This window comes from Triticum urartu, chromosome 7A (assembly GCF_056163025.1).
Source record: "Triticum urartu cultivar PI428250 chromosome 7A, HENAU_Tu73, whole genome shotgun sequence".
NCBI classification, from domain to species: Eukaryota; Viridiplantae; Streptophyta; class Magnoliopsida; order Poales; family Poaceae; genus Triticum; species Triticum urartu.
In genome coordinates, this window is record NC_141879.1 from 654,442,627 (window position 1) to 654,460,490 (window position 17,864).

Consider the following 17,864-nt stretch of genomic DNA (forward strand, 5'->3'; position numbering starts at 1 on the left):
AAGCGTCTCTAGATATGTAGAGTTGTTTTGTTAGGCGCGCTCGTACGTCTCTACTAACAGGGCCATTTAATTCGTCATAGGCCCTAGGCCCATTCCTATAGACACTAGGTACATACATTATATTCATCTCTAAATATACAAAAGATTTTTTAACCACGTAATGTTTTACTTTAGATAATATTTGATTTATTCCAAATTTGTACTTCACCATTTCAAATCTAGTAACTTTATCATGTCATATGCTTATGCAGAATGATCAACATATATTGTTACATAAAAGCATCCACCCATATCACCAATCACATTCATCAAATCAGATCTTCGTATAAAATATGCAAATAATTAAGAAGAGATCATACAAACTAGGACTAAGTTTTCCTATAAAGCTAAAAGCTTTATATAATACATAATATTTGTCTATCTAAAGACTAATTCTTCTATAGTTGCTCCTGGCTCCTGCAATGCACTCCTTTTCTAAATCTTGAGCTACCCTGAAAAATAATGATAACCGAGAAAATTTTAGAACATGGCTTTAAGACTAGTTGGAGAAGAAATGTACTTTGATGATGTACCATACCAGTGTTTGGTGGCTTGTTTTGAGGTTGTATAGGAGTCGTTAACTTTGGTTTTTTAACTCAAAATCACAAAGATACTTCATAAATAAAAAGCCTTAAGCACGCACATTGGAGCATACGATGATTGCATGGAAGTGTACTTACATGTGATAGAGGCCATGCAATAACATGACCAATAGCATCCCTTAATGTTTCCAATTGTTCATATGGTCTAACCAATTTTTGATCTCCAAGTCTTGAAACAACACAAACAAAAACCGCTACATATTTCTCTCTAAGCATGTTTCCTCCAACCACGTATGTTTTATCTCTACTCACTAAAGTTCCTTCGGCCACAAATTTATCTTTGCTTCTCGGGTTCAACGAAACCAAGAAAACTTTCATTTTATCCTATTTTTTCAAAAAATGTAACATACATTATCACAAACCATGGAAGATTTCACTTTACACAGAAAGGGACAATTGCACATGGAATTAGACCAACTAACTATTCTAACCATTGTCATTCAGATATAAAGTTGTACACTTGGTTCAGGACCACCTTGCTTGGTGGCATTGTTATTTTTAGCACGACTATTATTTGCTTCAGGACCATCATGTGCTTTCTACAGTTTAGGTTCAGTTTAATTGTAAGTAAACTTATAGAAAACATAGACATTGTTTGATAACATAGCAGAAATTTATGCGCTCATGCACACACACCTTAGCAACTCTGTGTTCATGTGGTGAAGATAAACTGGTGCAACCCTCTTTGGTTCTTGCGCAATTGCTAGGATGCAATTCCTGGTTAGTCTTGTCTGGCAAAGTTGATTTTGCACACCCTTGATTGACCCTATGATCAATTTTTTCAATGTGTGCTTTCTATAGTTGAGGTTTAGTTCAGTTGTAAGTAAACATACATAAAACATAGACATTGTTTGACAATGAATCAGAAGTTTATGCATACACACACACCTTAGCAACCATGTGTGGTAAAGATGAACCAGTGTAATCCTCTTTGGTTCTCCAAGAAAACCTAGGATGCAATTCCTGGGCAGTAATCTGCTTATCTGGCAAAGTAAATTCTGCACTTCCTTGATTGGTGTAACCCTCTTTGGTTGATTCTGCGCAGCCTTGATTGTCCTTATCAACCTTTTCAATGCATGCCTTCTACACTTGAGGTTCAATTTAGTATGACATGAATATACACAATCATAGGCATTGGTTGATAATGAAGTAAAAAAATTATGCGCACACACCTTAGCAACCATGTGTGGTAAAGATAAACCACTGTAATCCTCTTTAGTTCTCATAGAAAAACTAGGATGCAATTCCTGCGTAGTGATATGCTTGTCCGGCGAAGTTGATTCTACACTTCCTTCATTGGCCCTATCAAACTTCTCGATGTGTGCTTTCTACAATTGAGGTTTCAGTTTAGTTGTAAGTAAACTTATACAAAAAATAGGCATTTTTTAATAACAAAGCAGAAATTTATGCACACACCTTAGGGACCATTTTTTCTTGTGGTAACGATAAACCGGTGTAACACTCTTTGGTTACCGCACAATTGCTAGGATGTAGTTCCTGCAACTTATGATGAACAATTGTTTCAGTATGAGAATGAAGTAGAACATTTATTAGTGAAGAAACTATTACATCACCAGCATAGCATTCAATGAAGCATATTCTTTAGCTTCGTTATGTGATTCATTTGGGAGGTCACTGCCAACAACTCTTTCATTGAGATCAACCTGAAACAAGAATAGGATAATAGTATATTAATACTCATATCTTTATCTTTGGGAGGTCACAGTACACTCCAGTTTATCTTACATCTGCTAGATAACTAGCCTCTTTATGCTTTACAAGTTTTTAAAGAGAATCTACTTGTAGCAAATGGTATATGTTAGACTCTAGTGGGATAAGGTGATTTTGCCGTAAAATATGACCCATAAACACATGTAACTGAAAAGGCGCCCAAAAAGCACTTCAGAAGTTACTGTAACGCACATAGCAACATACAAACCTGTAACAACAATCTTTTAGTATAAAATTTGAGAGCTGTTGATTGAAACCTCCCTTCAACTAAGATGCAAGAATCAAAACTAACAAAATATTGGGACTGCACTAAGATGAGGTAGGAAATAGGACAGACTAAAATTAGTACAAAATAGCATAGTACATTGCAGCATGTGCAACCAAACACTATCATGTTTTATGCTCCAGCGTAAATGGAACTAGATCATTGATGGCGCGCGTTGCTGCGCCCGTCCATTTTATCAATAAAATGATAGGAATCTCAGTTGTACTTATGATTCCACAAAACATGGCAGAGTAGTACTTTCACATATGTAAGTTCAATCATAGAACATGTTCGCACACTCATCCATTTTGATAAAAGAATAATATAAATATTTGTAAAAACCTCTGTGGTATAATTATATATAAAAGAAGAATGGTAGTACACTGGACATATACATTCAGTAAAAACATACAATAATGTTAGTAGTTTGTCCATAATAAAAGAAGACAACAAACAAGCGATAACAGTAATACACTGTACACAAGGGAGGTAGACACGAGTTGAATTATAAAAAACTCAAAAAGTTGGCAATCACACCTGACAAACAACACTCTGCATCTTTTCAAATTTGTTGCGAAGGTAACAAATTATGTTGGTGAGGGCATGTCAATATATTATGTGATAGTAGGCCGTTTCCAAGCAAAACACAACTACAAGAAGAAGAAAATATGCAAGTAGCCTACAAATTGACCGAATGCCAGTATTTGCAACAGGCAAGACACCTAAGAAAATATGAAGATGCTTTTTTTGTAGCTATGGGCTGTAGCCACAAACAAATTGTACCAGGTAAAGCAATGACGTAATCCCTCGTTCCCATGGAAATGGTCAGAAAAAAAATCCAAATCTGATCAGTTATAATTTTCTCTCCAAAAGCTAGCAAGCCTGGGAGTAATCTAATCGCCAATTAACATCATTCCAGATGTAGTACTTAAAGAGAATGAGTAAGAGAACATATCTGGTAATGGAAAAATGTTTCATTTTCCCATCATCAGATAATACCATCATACAGAAAATGATGTTGACATCCAGGCCAGACCACAAATCCAAATTTCCAAACCAGTTTAGGACTTACAGAGAAACACATGTATGGAGGCGATGAAAAGCTCTCTTGCAAATGGGATTATCGTGTGAAATCAACCTTTGAGGAAACAAAGGAAATAAAAACAGAAAAACTAAATGCAAACTTACTGATTACATATGAAATTTCTATCCAAATGGTACTAACAACAGAAAAATATTAGACAAGGTAAAATCAAATCAAGGTCATTCAGATAGCTCCATTAAAACATATGTTTTGCAATATTGTCAAGTAACATAAGGTGGGACAATAGTGCGTAACAAATACATGAAACAACAATAACAATCCAATAAAAACTATCCAAATTATGAAACTCAAACTAAAAGAAGGTACCCAACTGATTATTGTACAGATGCATTCATTATTTCTGATAGTGGGTAACCTTGTTTCAGATCTCTTCACAAGTTAATTAGTGAATACTTCTAAACATAGCTTTACTGTGTTAGAAAAGGTGGCTCATTTTCAAGTAAAGGAAATATAATTCATCAAAAATCATTGATAATACAAGTTGCAATATAAGACAAAAATTTAATTCAAGACATGTATATACCGAATTATTGTCATTTTATTTTTAAGGGCTTTGAGTGAAAGGTTGCAGATTAGACTTTTCAAGTACATTTACCTGCAAGCCGAGCACAAGAAAAAACAAAAAATATTTCAATTAAGTGATGTTAGTAGGTTTACCAAATTATAGATCTAAGAAGCTTGCAATAACTAATAATTGAATGTGAGAATGAAAAATAATCCTATGGCATCCATACTACTTATCACTACTACTAATTCATGTAAAGATCATGAATTGTTGACGAAACCACAAAGAGGCAGCCAACCATACTATTTATCACTAATACTAATTGTTGTAAACATCAAGAATTGTTATCCATGTAATCTTCCGTCGTAAGCTTATTAGCTGGACCATTATAATGAGCAATTGCTGGGGACCTCTCTCTCTCTCTCTCTCTTGGATTGAGGTACAAAATCAACTAACCTGACACAAAAAAAGTTAAATGTCATTAGTACATCAATCTTAGTGTTGATCTTACTATTCAGGACGGAGGTCCAAAGTAAACAAGTATGCAATAAAAAAAATAACATGTCCATCAGTACACCGATTGTTTCAACTCCATTCTCATGAGATGCCTCATTGTTAGTTGCACATATTAATTTTAGTTTTAGTCACAGGTCAGATGGGAGAGAACCAAGGGCGTGAATATTTGGAAATAGACATATTGGGTGAAAGAAGAGTGGGCCTGAATACGCAAGAGGCTATGGCCATTGACTCTAAGGGACAAGTGCATAAGTCCAGTGGCTCAAGTTTTCGAGAAAAGATCAGCTAGATGAAGAGGAAGTTGCTCTATGTACAAAATCCTCTGGAGCATCTGCCCATCTCCTCTGGGATCCTCTCTCAGGTGGTGACTCAGGCAGTACGGCCGCGCGCCTACCAGTCTCCAAATATGCTCAAATCAATTGACCATCGCCAACAACATTACCTGTATGTACAAATTGGATTGGGAGTATGTCAGGACACAGAAATTGTTTTGTGGAAAAAGGAATCGTACATGAAAATGAAAGAAATATAGGGGGACCTGGTGTATTGTTGTTCCCATACACATGTCCTCTTGTACAGTGCCCTCCATCACCTCCAGCCTGAATTATGCAGTTGCTGGAGCACCATCGAGAAGAACAGGTTGCCCTACAAGAAGAAGAGAGGAGGATTAAATTAGAATAGGTTAAATTAGAATAGGCGTTGATCCACCGTCGCCGGCTAGGAGCAGGATGAGACGTCATCCGCTACCGCCGCCGTTTCCGCCAGAGCTATGGATGTTCATATGTGTTCCAAAGGCCAGTGGCCCATGCCGCACGCTCTCCCTGCCCAGCACCACCTCGCGCGGGTTCCATTGCCGCAACCTCAGCGGAGGCGTCGCCGGCTCGTTGCCGCTGCCGCCTTCAGGACCTGAGAGAGAAGGGGAGGGAAGATGAGCGAACTGACCTGGAGGTAGCCGCTCGAGCGCCGGATCCCCTCAGACACCTCGCCTTGGCTGGATCCCCTGGACCGCCGATTGCCTCGCACGCGTCTCATCGGCGCTTAAGGCGCCGTTTAGTGTTTGCCCCGCTGGATCCCGTTGACCACCGGTTCCCTCGCTAGCTTCGCCTCCTCAGCTGCAGATGATAAATGGGCCGTTGAGGCCCAATCAACGACAAGCCTTCAAAAAAGTCTCCAGAATAGCTGCCCATCAGGACAGGCGGCCCAGTCACGGTAAACTGGCGCCGAAACGTGATCTGACGGTGAGAAACGATCTAAATGCATAACCCGACGGCTGAAATCGCTGGGGGCATGAGAGAGCTCGGTTTAGGCTCAGTTTTACTGTTCTTAATGTGAGGTTATTTGCACTGGCGGAGCCTCATGGAGGCCAAAGGGGGAAACGTCGGCGGCTTGAGAGCTTTGGTTGGGGGCAAATGGCGACGGGAGTGAAGAGGTGCCGAGCAACGGCGGTGCTAAGGACAAACCATCATAGTAGATCAATTTGTTTAGTTCAGGAGTCGCGTATAGTAGTACAAAGCAGATTGCAAAAATACCAAAGGGTATATAGGTCATTCCACCAGGATTTATCAAGTTAAATAAATTAAAAATCAGAAAAACGCCACTCAGGGCAAATAATCAGTAAATTAATGTAAAGTATATATATAAGTCTAAATCAAATGTTGCAAGTCAACAAGTGCCAAACTAAAATAGGGCAAATCATTAAATCCCTTGTATCTTTGGGATGATTAAGGATTTTTTTTCCAGGGAGATATGATTAAGGTTTTTGTTTTAACATGAGAATATTACAGACATAATATGATATTACTTAGGAGACTAGTATGAATGTGATGATTAAGGTCACAATTAAATAACAAAATGCTTCTTGGTCATTTTGTTCGTGCAATTACTCGGGTCATCTATTCGAATTTTACCACAACTGCAATTTATTAGCCTTTTGAGTACAACAAAATTGATTATAGTCGCATATAAAGCGTCTCACAAATTGTCTCTAAGTTAATTAAAATTATATACCTATTTTCTAAATGGCCAATTATAAGAAAAAGTTTGTGACGCCCTATAAACATCTTAAGAAGCGTTTTAGCTTGCTAGTGTTCATGGGCATAGAGACGAATACAAATAGCGTCTCAGAAAAAGCGACCATACAAGCCGTTTTTGTTGTAGTGACGTCAGCTCGCGATATAGGGCCATGGTGGAACATCCCCTTCTCATCGACGACTTCTTTCATGATGATCGTCGCAATGTCGCTTTGGATGTGCAAGAAGTCATCTCTAAGTTTATAATCCGCTTCCCCATGAGGTTCTAGCCACTTGTGGATATGATCATCATTTCTGCTTTTCATGCGAAGCTTTTGGTGATCCGTGTTGAACTGAATCATGAGATGGACGATGTAGAATCCATCCTTCTTGCTTGGTTTTGGGACATGGATGCAGGAGAAGTTAGTTTTATGCGCGAAACCCATCTTCTTATTCCTTTGTTTCCCGATCTGCATGTGGCCACCTCTAATGCTGAACCCTTGGAGAGCATCATCTAGAATATTCATTATGTGGGTGTAGTCTTTTTTCTCGTAGTCTCTGGAAGGGTCAAAATACACGGCGTGGGAGACTTGCGGGTAAAGAACGATAAGGACGACGCGCCTGTTGCTGCGGGGAAAAGACACCTCAAATTATTCCCCATATGAGAGAGAAGGAATGATTGAAATGTACGAAAGGGTTGTCCGGAACTGACTTACTTTGGATGATAAGGCACGAGGACAATTTCCCGGTCCTTATTCTGTACCATGAAGTTTTGGAGGTACTCCCTAGCAGTTTCACGCTCAAAGTCGCCGAGACTCAAGAAAGACTCGTGCATGTAGTACGGAACCGCCACACAGATTTGCGAGACTTCTTCACTCTTCATGACGGAGCTCATATGTAGCGCAAAAAGGCGGACGATTGTAAAATCGAGCCGCCTTGTCAGAAACATCTCAAAGATATGGTCAAACCGCAGGAAGAACACCTCCGCGGGCCGTGTGTCGACGTAGCACTTCTCCTCAGGCACACGAGCCGCGTATATCGGATATCCTGGATCCTTTGAGGCTAGTAGGCTTTTCTCAGTCGACAGCACATGGTCGTGCAGTCTCCTGAGATCCCCTGATAGTGCCTCCAGCGGTTTCGGCGGTAGCATCAGCTCGCCCGTGAGATGGAACATGGCCGCACCTTTCACGGGTACATGCTCTTCAGAATGCATCGTCTAGCTGCTTTGTGCTCTGGCTTGTTTGGAGGCAGTTATCTTCCCCGATCTCTTCCTCTCCTTTTTCTTGGGCACACCTTCCAGACGCTTCCTTAACCCCTGCCCCAGGGTTCCCGGGCTAAGCATTGTATGACCCCCGGATAGTTGAGCCTGTGTTGAGGCGACATCTTCAGGCGTGTCCTGTGAGGTATTCATGAAGAGAGACTTTTTGCAATCCTTCCAACGACCTTCCTGCCCAGGCATATCATCCATATCCTCATTAGCATGCTGATAGCCCGATTCGTCATATGGTTGACTCATCAGATCTATGTCACAGTCATACGCGTTTGTATTGAGGAAACCCATAGGGTCGACCTCCGTCTCATCATCCATCTGCTCTACAGGACTGATTATATCAGCCAGTACTATTGCACCCCCTTCATCACGTCGTCCGCCGCTCTCACTCGGCACTACAGGAGCTGGTAATTGCGTAGGCGGGGTGGTGGTCTCCGCACATGCTTGTTGATGTGTGGTTATTGGTGTGCTCTCGGCCGGCTCCAGACGAATACGATTCTTCGGCCATAGCAGCACCCAACCCTTGCAGTTTCCAATCCATGGCGGGGTCTCATCGTCCTCTCCCACGGGATATACCGGAGGAGGCAAATGCTCGTGCCCTGATTTCACACTGGACAAGTTAACCCTGAAGTGCCCAGCGGGGATCAGCTGGTTGTGGAACGTGGATTGCATGGGGTTCATTATCATCCCCTTTCCCACGTCCACCTTCTGGCCTTTGATCAAGTAGAGTATGGTGCACGGGGTTTCTTCGCCCTGCAAACACATATGTCTATGGCGTAAAACATCCGAAAGGCAACGAAAATGGAATATTCTATATATATATATGTTGGTGTGACATGTAATTACCGTGACAGCGTCGAGCTCAGCCAAAGACAAAGGCCCACCTAGCGCGCCAGAGACTGAGGACGGGCTGCTATGAGCGGGAGCGACCGCGAGAGGAGGCCCGGTTGCGTGAGCAAGTGATGGTGCGGTGTTGTTGTTGTTCATGGAGTTGCTCCCGACGAAACTGGGCATCGGGAAATCATGTACCGTCTTGTCTGGATTTTCCTTCGTCCAGTTGATGATAGATGGAACCAAGTTAGTAGCGAAATCATTTCTGCAAGTAGTTACAGCTGCATTGACTGCCTGCTGTAGCAACTCGTTTTTCTCCTCGGCTGTTTTTTCCGTGTCCTCAGCTGCTTTTTTCTCGACCGCAAGCTTCACCTTTGCGTTGATGTCCGCCTGACTAAACTTCTTTTTCTTCTTCTTGGCCTCCGGGCCCTCGTTGTAAAACACCTTCCACGTGGCGCCGTCTCCAGCGCCGTGCACACGACCATATTGCGGCCGCTGGCCCAAAGGGAGTCCCTTAAGTTCGTTCAAGGCCCGGTTGAGAGGGGTGTCCCACTTGGGCCTCGTCGGAGAAGTTGGGCTTTTGGCTGCAAGCTGGTGATGCTTCTCCAGTAGTCTAATCAATTTCCTCGTGATCTGGTCCGTGTAAAAAACCTTTTTCTCCTTATCCCACTTGTAGTGGGCCCTGATGAAGTCACGCTCCAAGGGGTTGGTGAACTTCGCGAAGGGGTCTGGGAGACCCGCGGCTTCACGTTCCGCGTCCTCCTTATCCCATATGGGCCTTTACCGAGGTAGCCACGACTTCCGAGGCGATGCTTCCCCGTGTTCCTTTGCTGAAGGCTCTTGAATTTCGTAGCCTTAGCCTTGGCTGCCTCGGTAGCGCAAGTGTCCTTGAACTTTTCGAACTCCTCTTCCGTAAGTGTCGGGTTTTCCTCCAGAATCTTGGACAGGGGTTCCTCAGCCTCAATAGCTCGTTTCACCCTCCCTTTCCAGGAGGCCAAATCATTGCTAAACATGCCCATGGCGTGATTGTTAATCTTTTTCATCTTCGGATCATCCCACGGTTGTTCTATGTTATCATCCCGGTCGGGGAACTTGAATCTCTTGTGCAACTTCGTTAGGAGCAACTGCGTCAAATGTTCTTTACTCCTTAAGTCATCGTCGTTGGTGCTCGCGCATTCCCGTAGGATGCATCCTAATTGGTTCCCATAGCACTTGTGAGGTTCTTCCGGCTCTAATGGCTCAGACTTGCCAGGTGCCATCTTTGTGATCACAAGTCGCCCAATCCCTAGTTTGTTAGGTTTTCGTATCCTTTGCTTCTTATGCTTCCTCTTTTCGGTAGCGGCATCGGCGCCGGTACCTTCCCCGCCAGTATCTTCCCCGCCGGTCTCGGCGCCGCCATCGGTGCCAGCGCCGTCGGTGTCGATGTCAGTGTCAATACCATCATCGAGGCCGACCTGCAAACCTTGCTTAGCAGTCAAATAGTCGAGGTACTCTTGTTCACCCTCATAATCCATCTCGTCTGCATCTTGGTCAGAAGGCCCAGTTTCTTCGTTGTTCGACATGTTTCCTATGATTAAGTGTCCTCGTTTATTTCTAAAAGTATGAATAAATGAGAAATGACATAAAAAAGAAATCTACGTGCCAGCACTCGATATGCCAACTATGTAGCACAAATCATGCCTTTATTCACGGCAAATTTCGGCATGACCTTTGCTAAAAATGGACATATCGAGCGCCTGAAATTCACCGGAACGGAAATGAATAACATTCCAGTGTAACATAGGCCACTCGGATCATTTACCAAAATTGAACCAAAACATCACATGTCCAAATGACATGTTCAAATTCCAAACATGACATGTCCAAAACATGACATATCCACATATCACATGTCCAGTTCAAATTTGCATATAAATTTAACCTAATTAACCTACTGCCCTAACTAAAACCTAAGTAAATTAACCGAAGAACCCTAGCTAGCAGAGAGAGGGGGGGTTTACAGAGGGTGCAGGGGCGAGGAGGCAGGCCCGACGACGACCGAGGTTGGGAGGGGAGGAAGCAGAGGAGGGAGGCGAGCGCGCCGGGGTCGGGGGCGAGCGCCGGCTCGGGGCCTAGCGCCAGGGTCGGGGGTGAGCGCCGGGGTTGGGGGCGAGGGCCGGGGTCGGGGGCGAGCGCCGGGGCGCGGCGGTGCGACGGGGCAGAGAGTGGGGATTTGGGGGCAAAAGAGGCGGGATGAAGCAGAGAGAGTGATAATTTTGGGTTAAGTGGACGTAGCAGTAGCGCGTTTAGACAAAACGTGCTGCTCCTACCTTCACTAGCTGTAGCGCGTTTAGACAAAACGCGCTGCTACTACCTTCACTAGCTGTAGCGGTTTAGATAAAACGCGCTGCTACTACCTTCACTAGCTGTAGCGGTTTTATAAGGAAATCGCTACTGCTAGCTTGACTGTAGCTGTTTTATAAGGAAATCGTTGTTGCCAGTTTTCCCTTTTCTTTTCCTTTATTTTCTCCCACTTTTATTTCCCAAGAGCGGTGAACGAAGGGAAGGCGATATATATTGCATCATTTGACGGTTAAATATGTATACAAAATAGTAACATATATATTACATCATTGGACCCATGCATAATAATGGCTAAGTGTGTATACAAAATAGGAACATATATATATTACATCATTTGACCGATAACATACAAAATAGGAATGTATATTCCTCAGCGCTGACGTTTTTGTTTTTGAGTCAACTTCTTTCCCTTCTTGTTCGTCGAAGAATAATTGAGCCCCTCATTGTGACTTTACCTTTTCCATGGAGTACGATTTTTCTTAGGTAATGCAGTATTGATTCTTCTTTTGATGTATACTTCATCATCGTCATCATCTTCCCTCATTGGGTTGCCGTACTGATCATAGTCTTCCTCGTTGGCGACTCCATCCATTCCAATGATGTTCCTTTTGCCTCTCCTCACGACAACACGACTGGGATTGCATGGGTCGGTTATGAATAAGCATTGTGTCACGTGCTTAGCGTGTACCCATGGCTCGTTTTTGGCGATAGCGTTCACGGTAGCGCTCTTGGCGTCGGGTATAGTCATGGTAGTGAAAATCCGGTTTTCTCTTTCGACATTCTTAGCCCATCTGACACGGAACATCGTCGTGTTGTGCAGTCCAGAGTAGTCAAGCTCCCAAATCTCCTCGACCCTTCCATAAAATCGTTCAGTTGCGCCATTGTCGCTACCGGTCATGCATTCCATCGTCACCCCTGAGTTCTGATCATCACTGTCCATATCTTTGGCCTCCGTGTAGAACGTGTATCCGTTGATATCATATGCCTGATAGGTTATGAGGTTAGGCGAGGGGCCATGTGCTAAGGCGTATATGAGCAATCCGCCCTTAGAGCCCTCCTCCGGGGGATTAGCAATAATATGCTCTTTGAACCAATGTAGGAAAGTGGAGTTGTGCTCTCTAGTAACTTCGGCGTCCGTCCTGCATACCCCCCAGTCACGATACTTCTTTGCGATAATTTCTTTGTGCAGTGCCACGAAAGGATCTACCTCGTCTAGGTGTTGTAGCACTACCAAGTTTGCTCTGTCAAAGTCGCTGCGTCGATCTGAGTATGCCACGTGCAGTTCCCTATGACCGTTGTAGTGACCTTCTCCTTCGAGCCTCCCATCGTGCTTGTTAACGGGCAAACCAACACTAACTCCAGGCGGCTGGTCTGCGCCATATAGAAAATTCTCACAGAAAGAGATGCACTCTTGTGCCACATAGCCCTGGACGATGCTTCCATCCGGATGGGACATGTTACGAACGAATCCTTTGATGATCCCATTCATCCTCTCAAACGGCATCATGTTGTGCAGGAATGACGGCCCCAGGTCTATTATGTCATCCACAATATGGACACACAGATGCACCATCACGTCAAAGAACGCGGGCGAGAAGTACATCTCAAGCTCATTCAGTATCACAACGATCTCTTCCTGTAGCCTTCGGAGCTGCTTCACACTGATCGACTTTCGAGAGATGACGTCGAAAAAGTTGCAGAGACCAATAAGCGTGTCACGGACGTGCTTGTCCATTATCCCTCTAAGGGAAACAGGTAGTATCTGCGTCATCATCACATGACAGTCATGGGACTTCATCCCGCTGAACCTTTTCTTGTCCGTGTCTAGATATCTGTTTATCTTGCCACAGTAACCGGAACTAACTTTGACTCCGGTAAGGCACTTAAAGAATTGATGGATCTCAGCCTGACTTAAGGTGAAGCAAGAAGGGGGGCAATAATCCTCTTTCTTTATTTTCTTGCCCTTCTTCTCCCGTGCCTGTCTCCGTCTCTGTCTCGTTTGACATTTTACGGGGTGGCATGTGCAGGTCTTCCCTGATTTTCAAATCTTGCAAGTATTTTCTTGCCTTCGGCCCATCCTTGGTCTTATCTGGCATGTTCATCAGTGTTGCGAGCAAGCTCTCAAGGACATTCTTACAGATATTCATTTGATCAAGGCAATGAGGTGTATCGATTTTGTGCCAGTACTCCAAGTCCCAGAACACAGACCTCGTCTTCCATACCTTTAGCAGCGGCTCTGGCGCCTTTCTCATTGTCTTTCCCGGCGTAGGGCACTCCTTCCAGTTTTTAAACAGCTCATCAATTTCGGCACCGCTCCGCTTACGTGGAGGTCCTCGATGCTCAGCGTGACCATTGAATAGATCTCCACGGTTTCTCCAGGGGTCGTCCTGTTCGAGCCATCTTCAATGCCCCATGTACACGATTTTCCCAGACCCGCCATCTTTCCTTGACGTTAGCTGCTGAGACGTCGTATCATCCATGCACCGTGTGCATCCGCAATATCCATGGCACACCTGGCCTGCCACATATCCGTAACCGAGATAGTCCTGCACTATCGTGATCAGCGCGACTCTCATGTTGAAATACTCGCCTTTGCTGGCGTCCCATGTCTTGGCCGGTGTTTTCCATAACGTGTCTAACTCCTCTTGAAGTAGCCCCAGATACAAATTAATATTATTTCCTGGTTGTTTCGGCCCTTGACTAAGCATGCTCATGCTCATGTACTTCGATTTCATGCACAACCAGGGGGGAGGTTGTACATCCATACAAACACGGTCCATGTGCTATGGTTGGTGTTCTGGTTGCCAAACGGGTTCATGCCATCGGTACACGCGTCGAGCATGATGTTCCTTGCATCACATTCAAAATACCGATAGAAACTGTTCAACGCTCTCCACTGGCTTCCATCCTTGACGTGTCTCAGCTTCGGATCATCTCCATCGTCGGGCTTCTTCCTCTCATGCGTGCCAGCGCATTAGCTTTGCTTCCTTGGGATCTACAAAATACCTCTGGAGACGGGGAGTGATCGGTAAGTACCATACCACTTTCTGGGGACATTTCTTCCCGGCCTTCTTGTATCGACAAGCATTGCACACCGGAGAGCTTGTTTTTTCCGCGTGCTCCTTCTGATAAATTATGCAATCGTTGATGCATGCATGGTATCTCACGTGTGGCAGATCAAGAGGGCACACGATCTTCTTGGCCTCATCAACACTACTAGGACATAGATTACCCGCGGGAAGAACATCCTTTAGGTACTTGAGATGCTCATCGAGGCTAGTGTCGGTCCATTTGTTTTTAGCCTTCGTCTTCAGGAGTTGGAGCGTGAAACTCAAGCGGGTCACCTCAGGATTGCAACCATCATACAATGGAGTGTTCGAGTCTACCACTAGTTGCTCTAGCTTAGCCTCCTCTCTAGAAGCAGCTCTCTTAGTACTCATCTCCTTGCGAAGCAATGCTTGAACATGAGGGTCCCGCACGATTGAACTTAGTACCGACGAACTCTACTGCGTGGAGTCCATGTCGTTCTCTCCGCCGCCATGTCCGGCCCCTTCTCCGCCGCCATGTCCGGCCTCTTCCCCGCCGCCATTATCGATCATCTCTCTGTCTTGCCCCGTGTCATCATTGCCTGCCCCGTCGGCATCCTCAACATCCTCATCCTCATCTTCAATTATCCACCGAGTATAGCCATCCATGAAACCAGTCATGAGCAGGTGCGCTTCGACACAACCATCATCATGGGGGTCGAGCCAAACTATTCCTTTGCATTTTTGACACGGACATAAAACCTCTGTCCGGTTATTTTCTTTCATGTCCTGCACCGCCGACCGCAACCACCTGTCCACCATCGTTCCACTGACCATCGTCAACTCTTCACGGTAATATAATAAACAAATTGATTATAAAAATGCGTGCATGCATCAAAGTCATACCAAAATTCAGCATGACCTTCCTTAAAAATAGGATATATATAGATCTAGAGTTTGCCCGGAATTCGCCGAAACAAAAATAAATCGACATTTAGGCAAAACATAGGCAACTCAAAAGCATAATTTGGCATCAACTCATGCCACACACACAATTTCCATAAACATATCACACACACATAAACATATTTCCATTTTGCAAAAGCATGAAATTTTAATCACCTATATCTCGAGATCGAGCACACGGTGGAGATGATGATATAGGGAGATCACAAGTGCACAAAGCTCTTCTTGACAAAGATAGATCTAGTTAGGGGGTAAATAGGTCACTTAACTAAATACTACATCTACCTAGCTACCTAATTTAGGAGGAGACAACTTCAACTAGTGGAAGGGGAAGGAAAAAGAGAAAGGAGATGCATTAATGGAGGTGGTGTAGTTAGGTAGGAGTAATGAAGAGAGAGAAAGGTAGGTAGAAGAGGGAGAGTAATGGGGGAGATGTATTGAGGAAGAAGAAGAGTGAGAGTGGGAGAGGTAGGGGAAAGGGAGAGGAGGGGGAGGGGGAGGAGAGGGGGAGAGTGGGAGGGGAAAAGGTGGTGGGTGCGGGTTAGTAGTAGCGCGGGACATAAACCGCACTGCTGCTAAGAAAGTAGCAGCAGCGCGCTTTAGGTACAAGCGCTACTGCTAACCGGGACCAAAAGTGTGACAGATTTGAAAATTAGCAACAGCGACCTCAGAAAAACTGCGCTACTGCTACAGCTATAGCAGTAGCGCGGCTCGCGGCACCGGGCTGCTGCTAAATGGAGTTGGGTGGGCACTGTCGGTCCATATTTGTAGCAGCGCGGGTTACGCCGAGCGCGCTACTGCTAAGAACTTGTCAGTAGCGGGTTTTCCACACCCGCGCTGCTGAATTAGCAGTAGCGCTCCTTTTTGAGCCACGCTGCTGCTAAGATTCTGTGTATAGGGTTTTCCCTAGTAGTGGATTGGAGTCATCGCTTGGACCCTCTAGACGATCTGTAATAAGCTTGTGATCCAGAGTGCTCCTCTTCGACGGGCTACTGACGCTATCTTCAAACCGCCTGGTTTCTTGCAGCTCTGGCGGCCTCTTAGCCGCCCCCAGGACCACGACGCCATCTCTGCCTTCATCGCCGACCTCCGCTCGATGGCCGTCCGCCTGTCTCCGCCGCCCCCGCCTCCACCGCCGGAACCCGACTAGTCGCTCCTTGGCTCTCCGGGTCTTTCCCTTTTGTGTTTTGGGCTTGTTGAGCTGTGCCCTCAGCAAAACCTTCGTACTTGTTTGTGTGACTTGGGTGTGTGCGTTTGAACTGGTATTTGTATGTGTGCTCTATGGCGGTTTGCTTTATTTATAAAGCGGGGCGAAAGCCTTTTTCGGTAAACAAGAGAATTATATCTGCTCTTTTTCCCCTTCTTTACAGGCATTCTAGAGAGATTCTCCCCTTGCTGCAGACCTATCAACCGCCATCCTTCAACTTTCAGAGAGTGGCCAGCTCCAGAGAATTCACGACGAGTGGCTCACAGATCCGACCTGCGGCGATGATGACAGTGGGTTGGGAGCAGTCAGGCTTGGCCTCAGAAGCTTCTGGGGCCTTTTTTTGCTGTGTGCTCTGATATGCGTCTTTGCTCTCATGGTTTACTTCACAGGGATCTGCTGGCAGTATAGCAGGTACTCCAGCTCCGAACCTCCCAGTGAGCCAAGCGACTCTGCTGCTGCCGTCACCGCTGCAACCATTGCTCAAATACGGCCAGAGAAGCCAAAGCCAACGCGCCTTGGCAGCTTCAAGGAACTGATACAGTTTGCGGACACGAAGGAGGAGGAGATCAAGAAGGTGATGAAACGGAGATTGAGCGAAAAAGATACCCGGGCCACCGGATCTGCGCACTCGGTCTCTTCAGCATAGAAGAGGATCTTTCATTTCAGGTGACACAGCCCCAGGTTCTTCTTACACAGCCAGGATACGTAGCATATACTGAAGTAGATAACAGCAGTATACTTGACACTAGTAGGATTCATAAATCCATTTTTTGCGGTCATTTGAATTCCGTCTCGGATATGCGGTATATATGCAGCAACATTGTCCCAACTTTACATTAATATTCCGAGAATCGTTTCTTGACCGACACGCCTTATGATTGCAAAATGTACTTTTCATCGCATTTACAAAGTGAGTATGTAGATGGCTTCTTTGTTTCAACCCCTGTACTGTAAAAAAAACTCTGCCATGCCTTTGATAGAAAAATAATAATAGACATCACTGAATTGTCCCACTAGCATGATAAGATAGGACCATGTCTGTGACGCTCAAGACCGGAGCATCGGACGCCTTCCATGTCTTCCGAGTTTCATTGTGTGATTTGTGTTTGCTTGCGTGTTGCATTGCATATTTTGCATTGCATCATGTCATCATGCCATTAATATTGCAACCGTTTCAAAACTTTTTTAAATAAATCGTATGGATCTTCGATCCATTTAAATCGAGGGAAGGGTGACTTCTCTTTATAACATATCCTTCCGATATTAGGGAGATATAGTAAATATTTCTTTAACTTGAAATTCACCTTAACACACCTGAATATTAAATCCCTTGGCCTTTTCTTCTTCAAGTGTTGACTCTCTAACCTTGCCATTTATTCTTTCATCTTTTTTCGGAGCTCCGCCAAAAATCCGAACATTTTTGGACCTTCCTAACCCTCACTTCCTATT

General features: G+C 44.5%; 1 protein-coding gene across 4 annotated transcripts; it reads right to left on the reverse strand.

Moving 5' to 3' along the window:
- Positions 1 to 247: 247 nt before the first annotated feature.
- On the reverse strand, positions 248 to 5,867 carry LOC125531546 (uncharacterized). Of its 4 annotated transcripts, none has more exons than XM_087537140.1 (8): positions 5,706 to 5,867; positions 5,302 to 5,408; positions 2,216 to 4,698; positions 2,058 to 2,138; positions 1,814 to 1,969; positions 1,530 to 1,724; positions 1,278 to 1,436; positions 248 to 1,180 (listed from the first exon to the last, which is right to left on the reverse strand). In XM_087537140.1, exons 3-8 carry the CDS (start codon positions 2,219 to 2,221, stop codon positions 1,082 to 1,084), a joined length of 696 nt encoding a protein of 231 aa, XP_087393266.1. In that variant the 5' UTR covers positions 2,222 to 4,698; positions 5,302 to 5,408; positions 5,706 to 5,867; the 3' UTR covers positions 248 to 1,081. The 4 variants fall into 4 exon arrangements, 3 of the variants coding, with proteins under 3 accessions (XP_087393266.1, XP_087393267.1, XP_087393265.1); XM_087537141.1 differs by having other exon boundaries at positions 248 to 491; positions 2,216 to 4,703; XM_087537139.1 differs by having other exon boundaries at positions 2,216 to 4,703.
- Between the last annotated feature and the right edge of the window lie 11,997 nt (positions 5,868 to 17,864).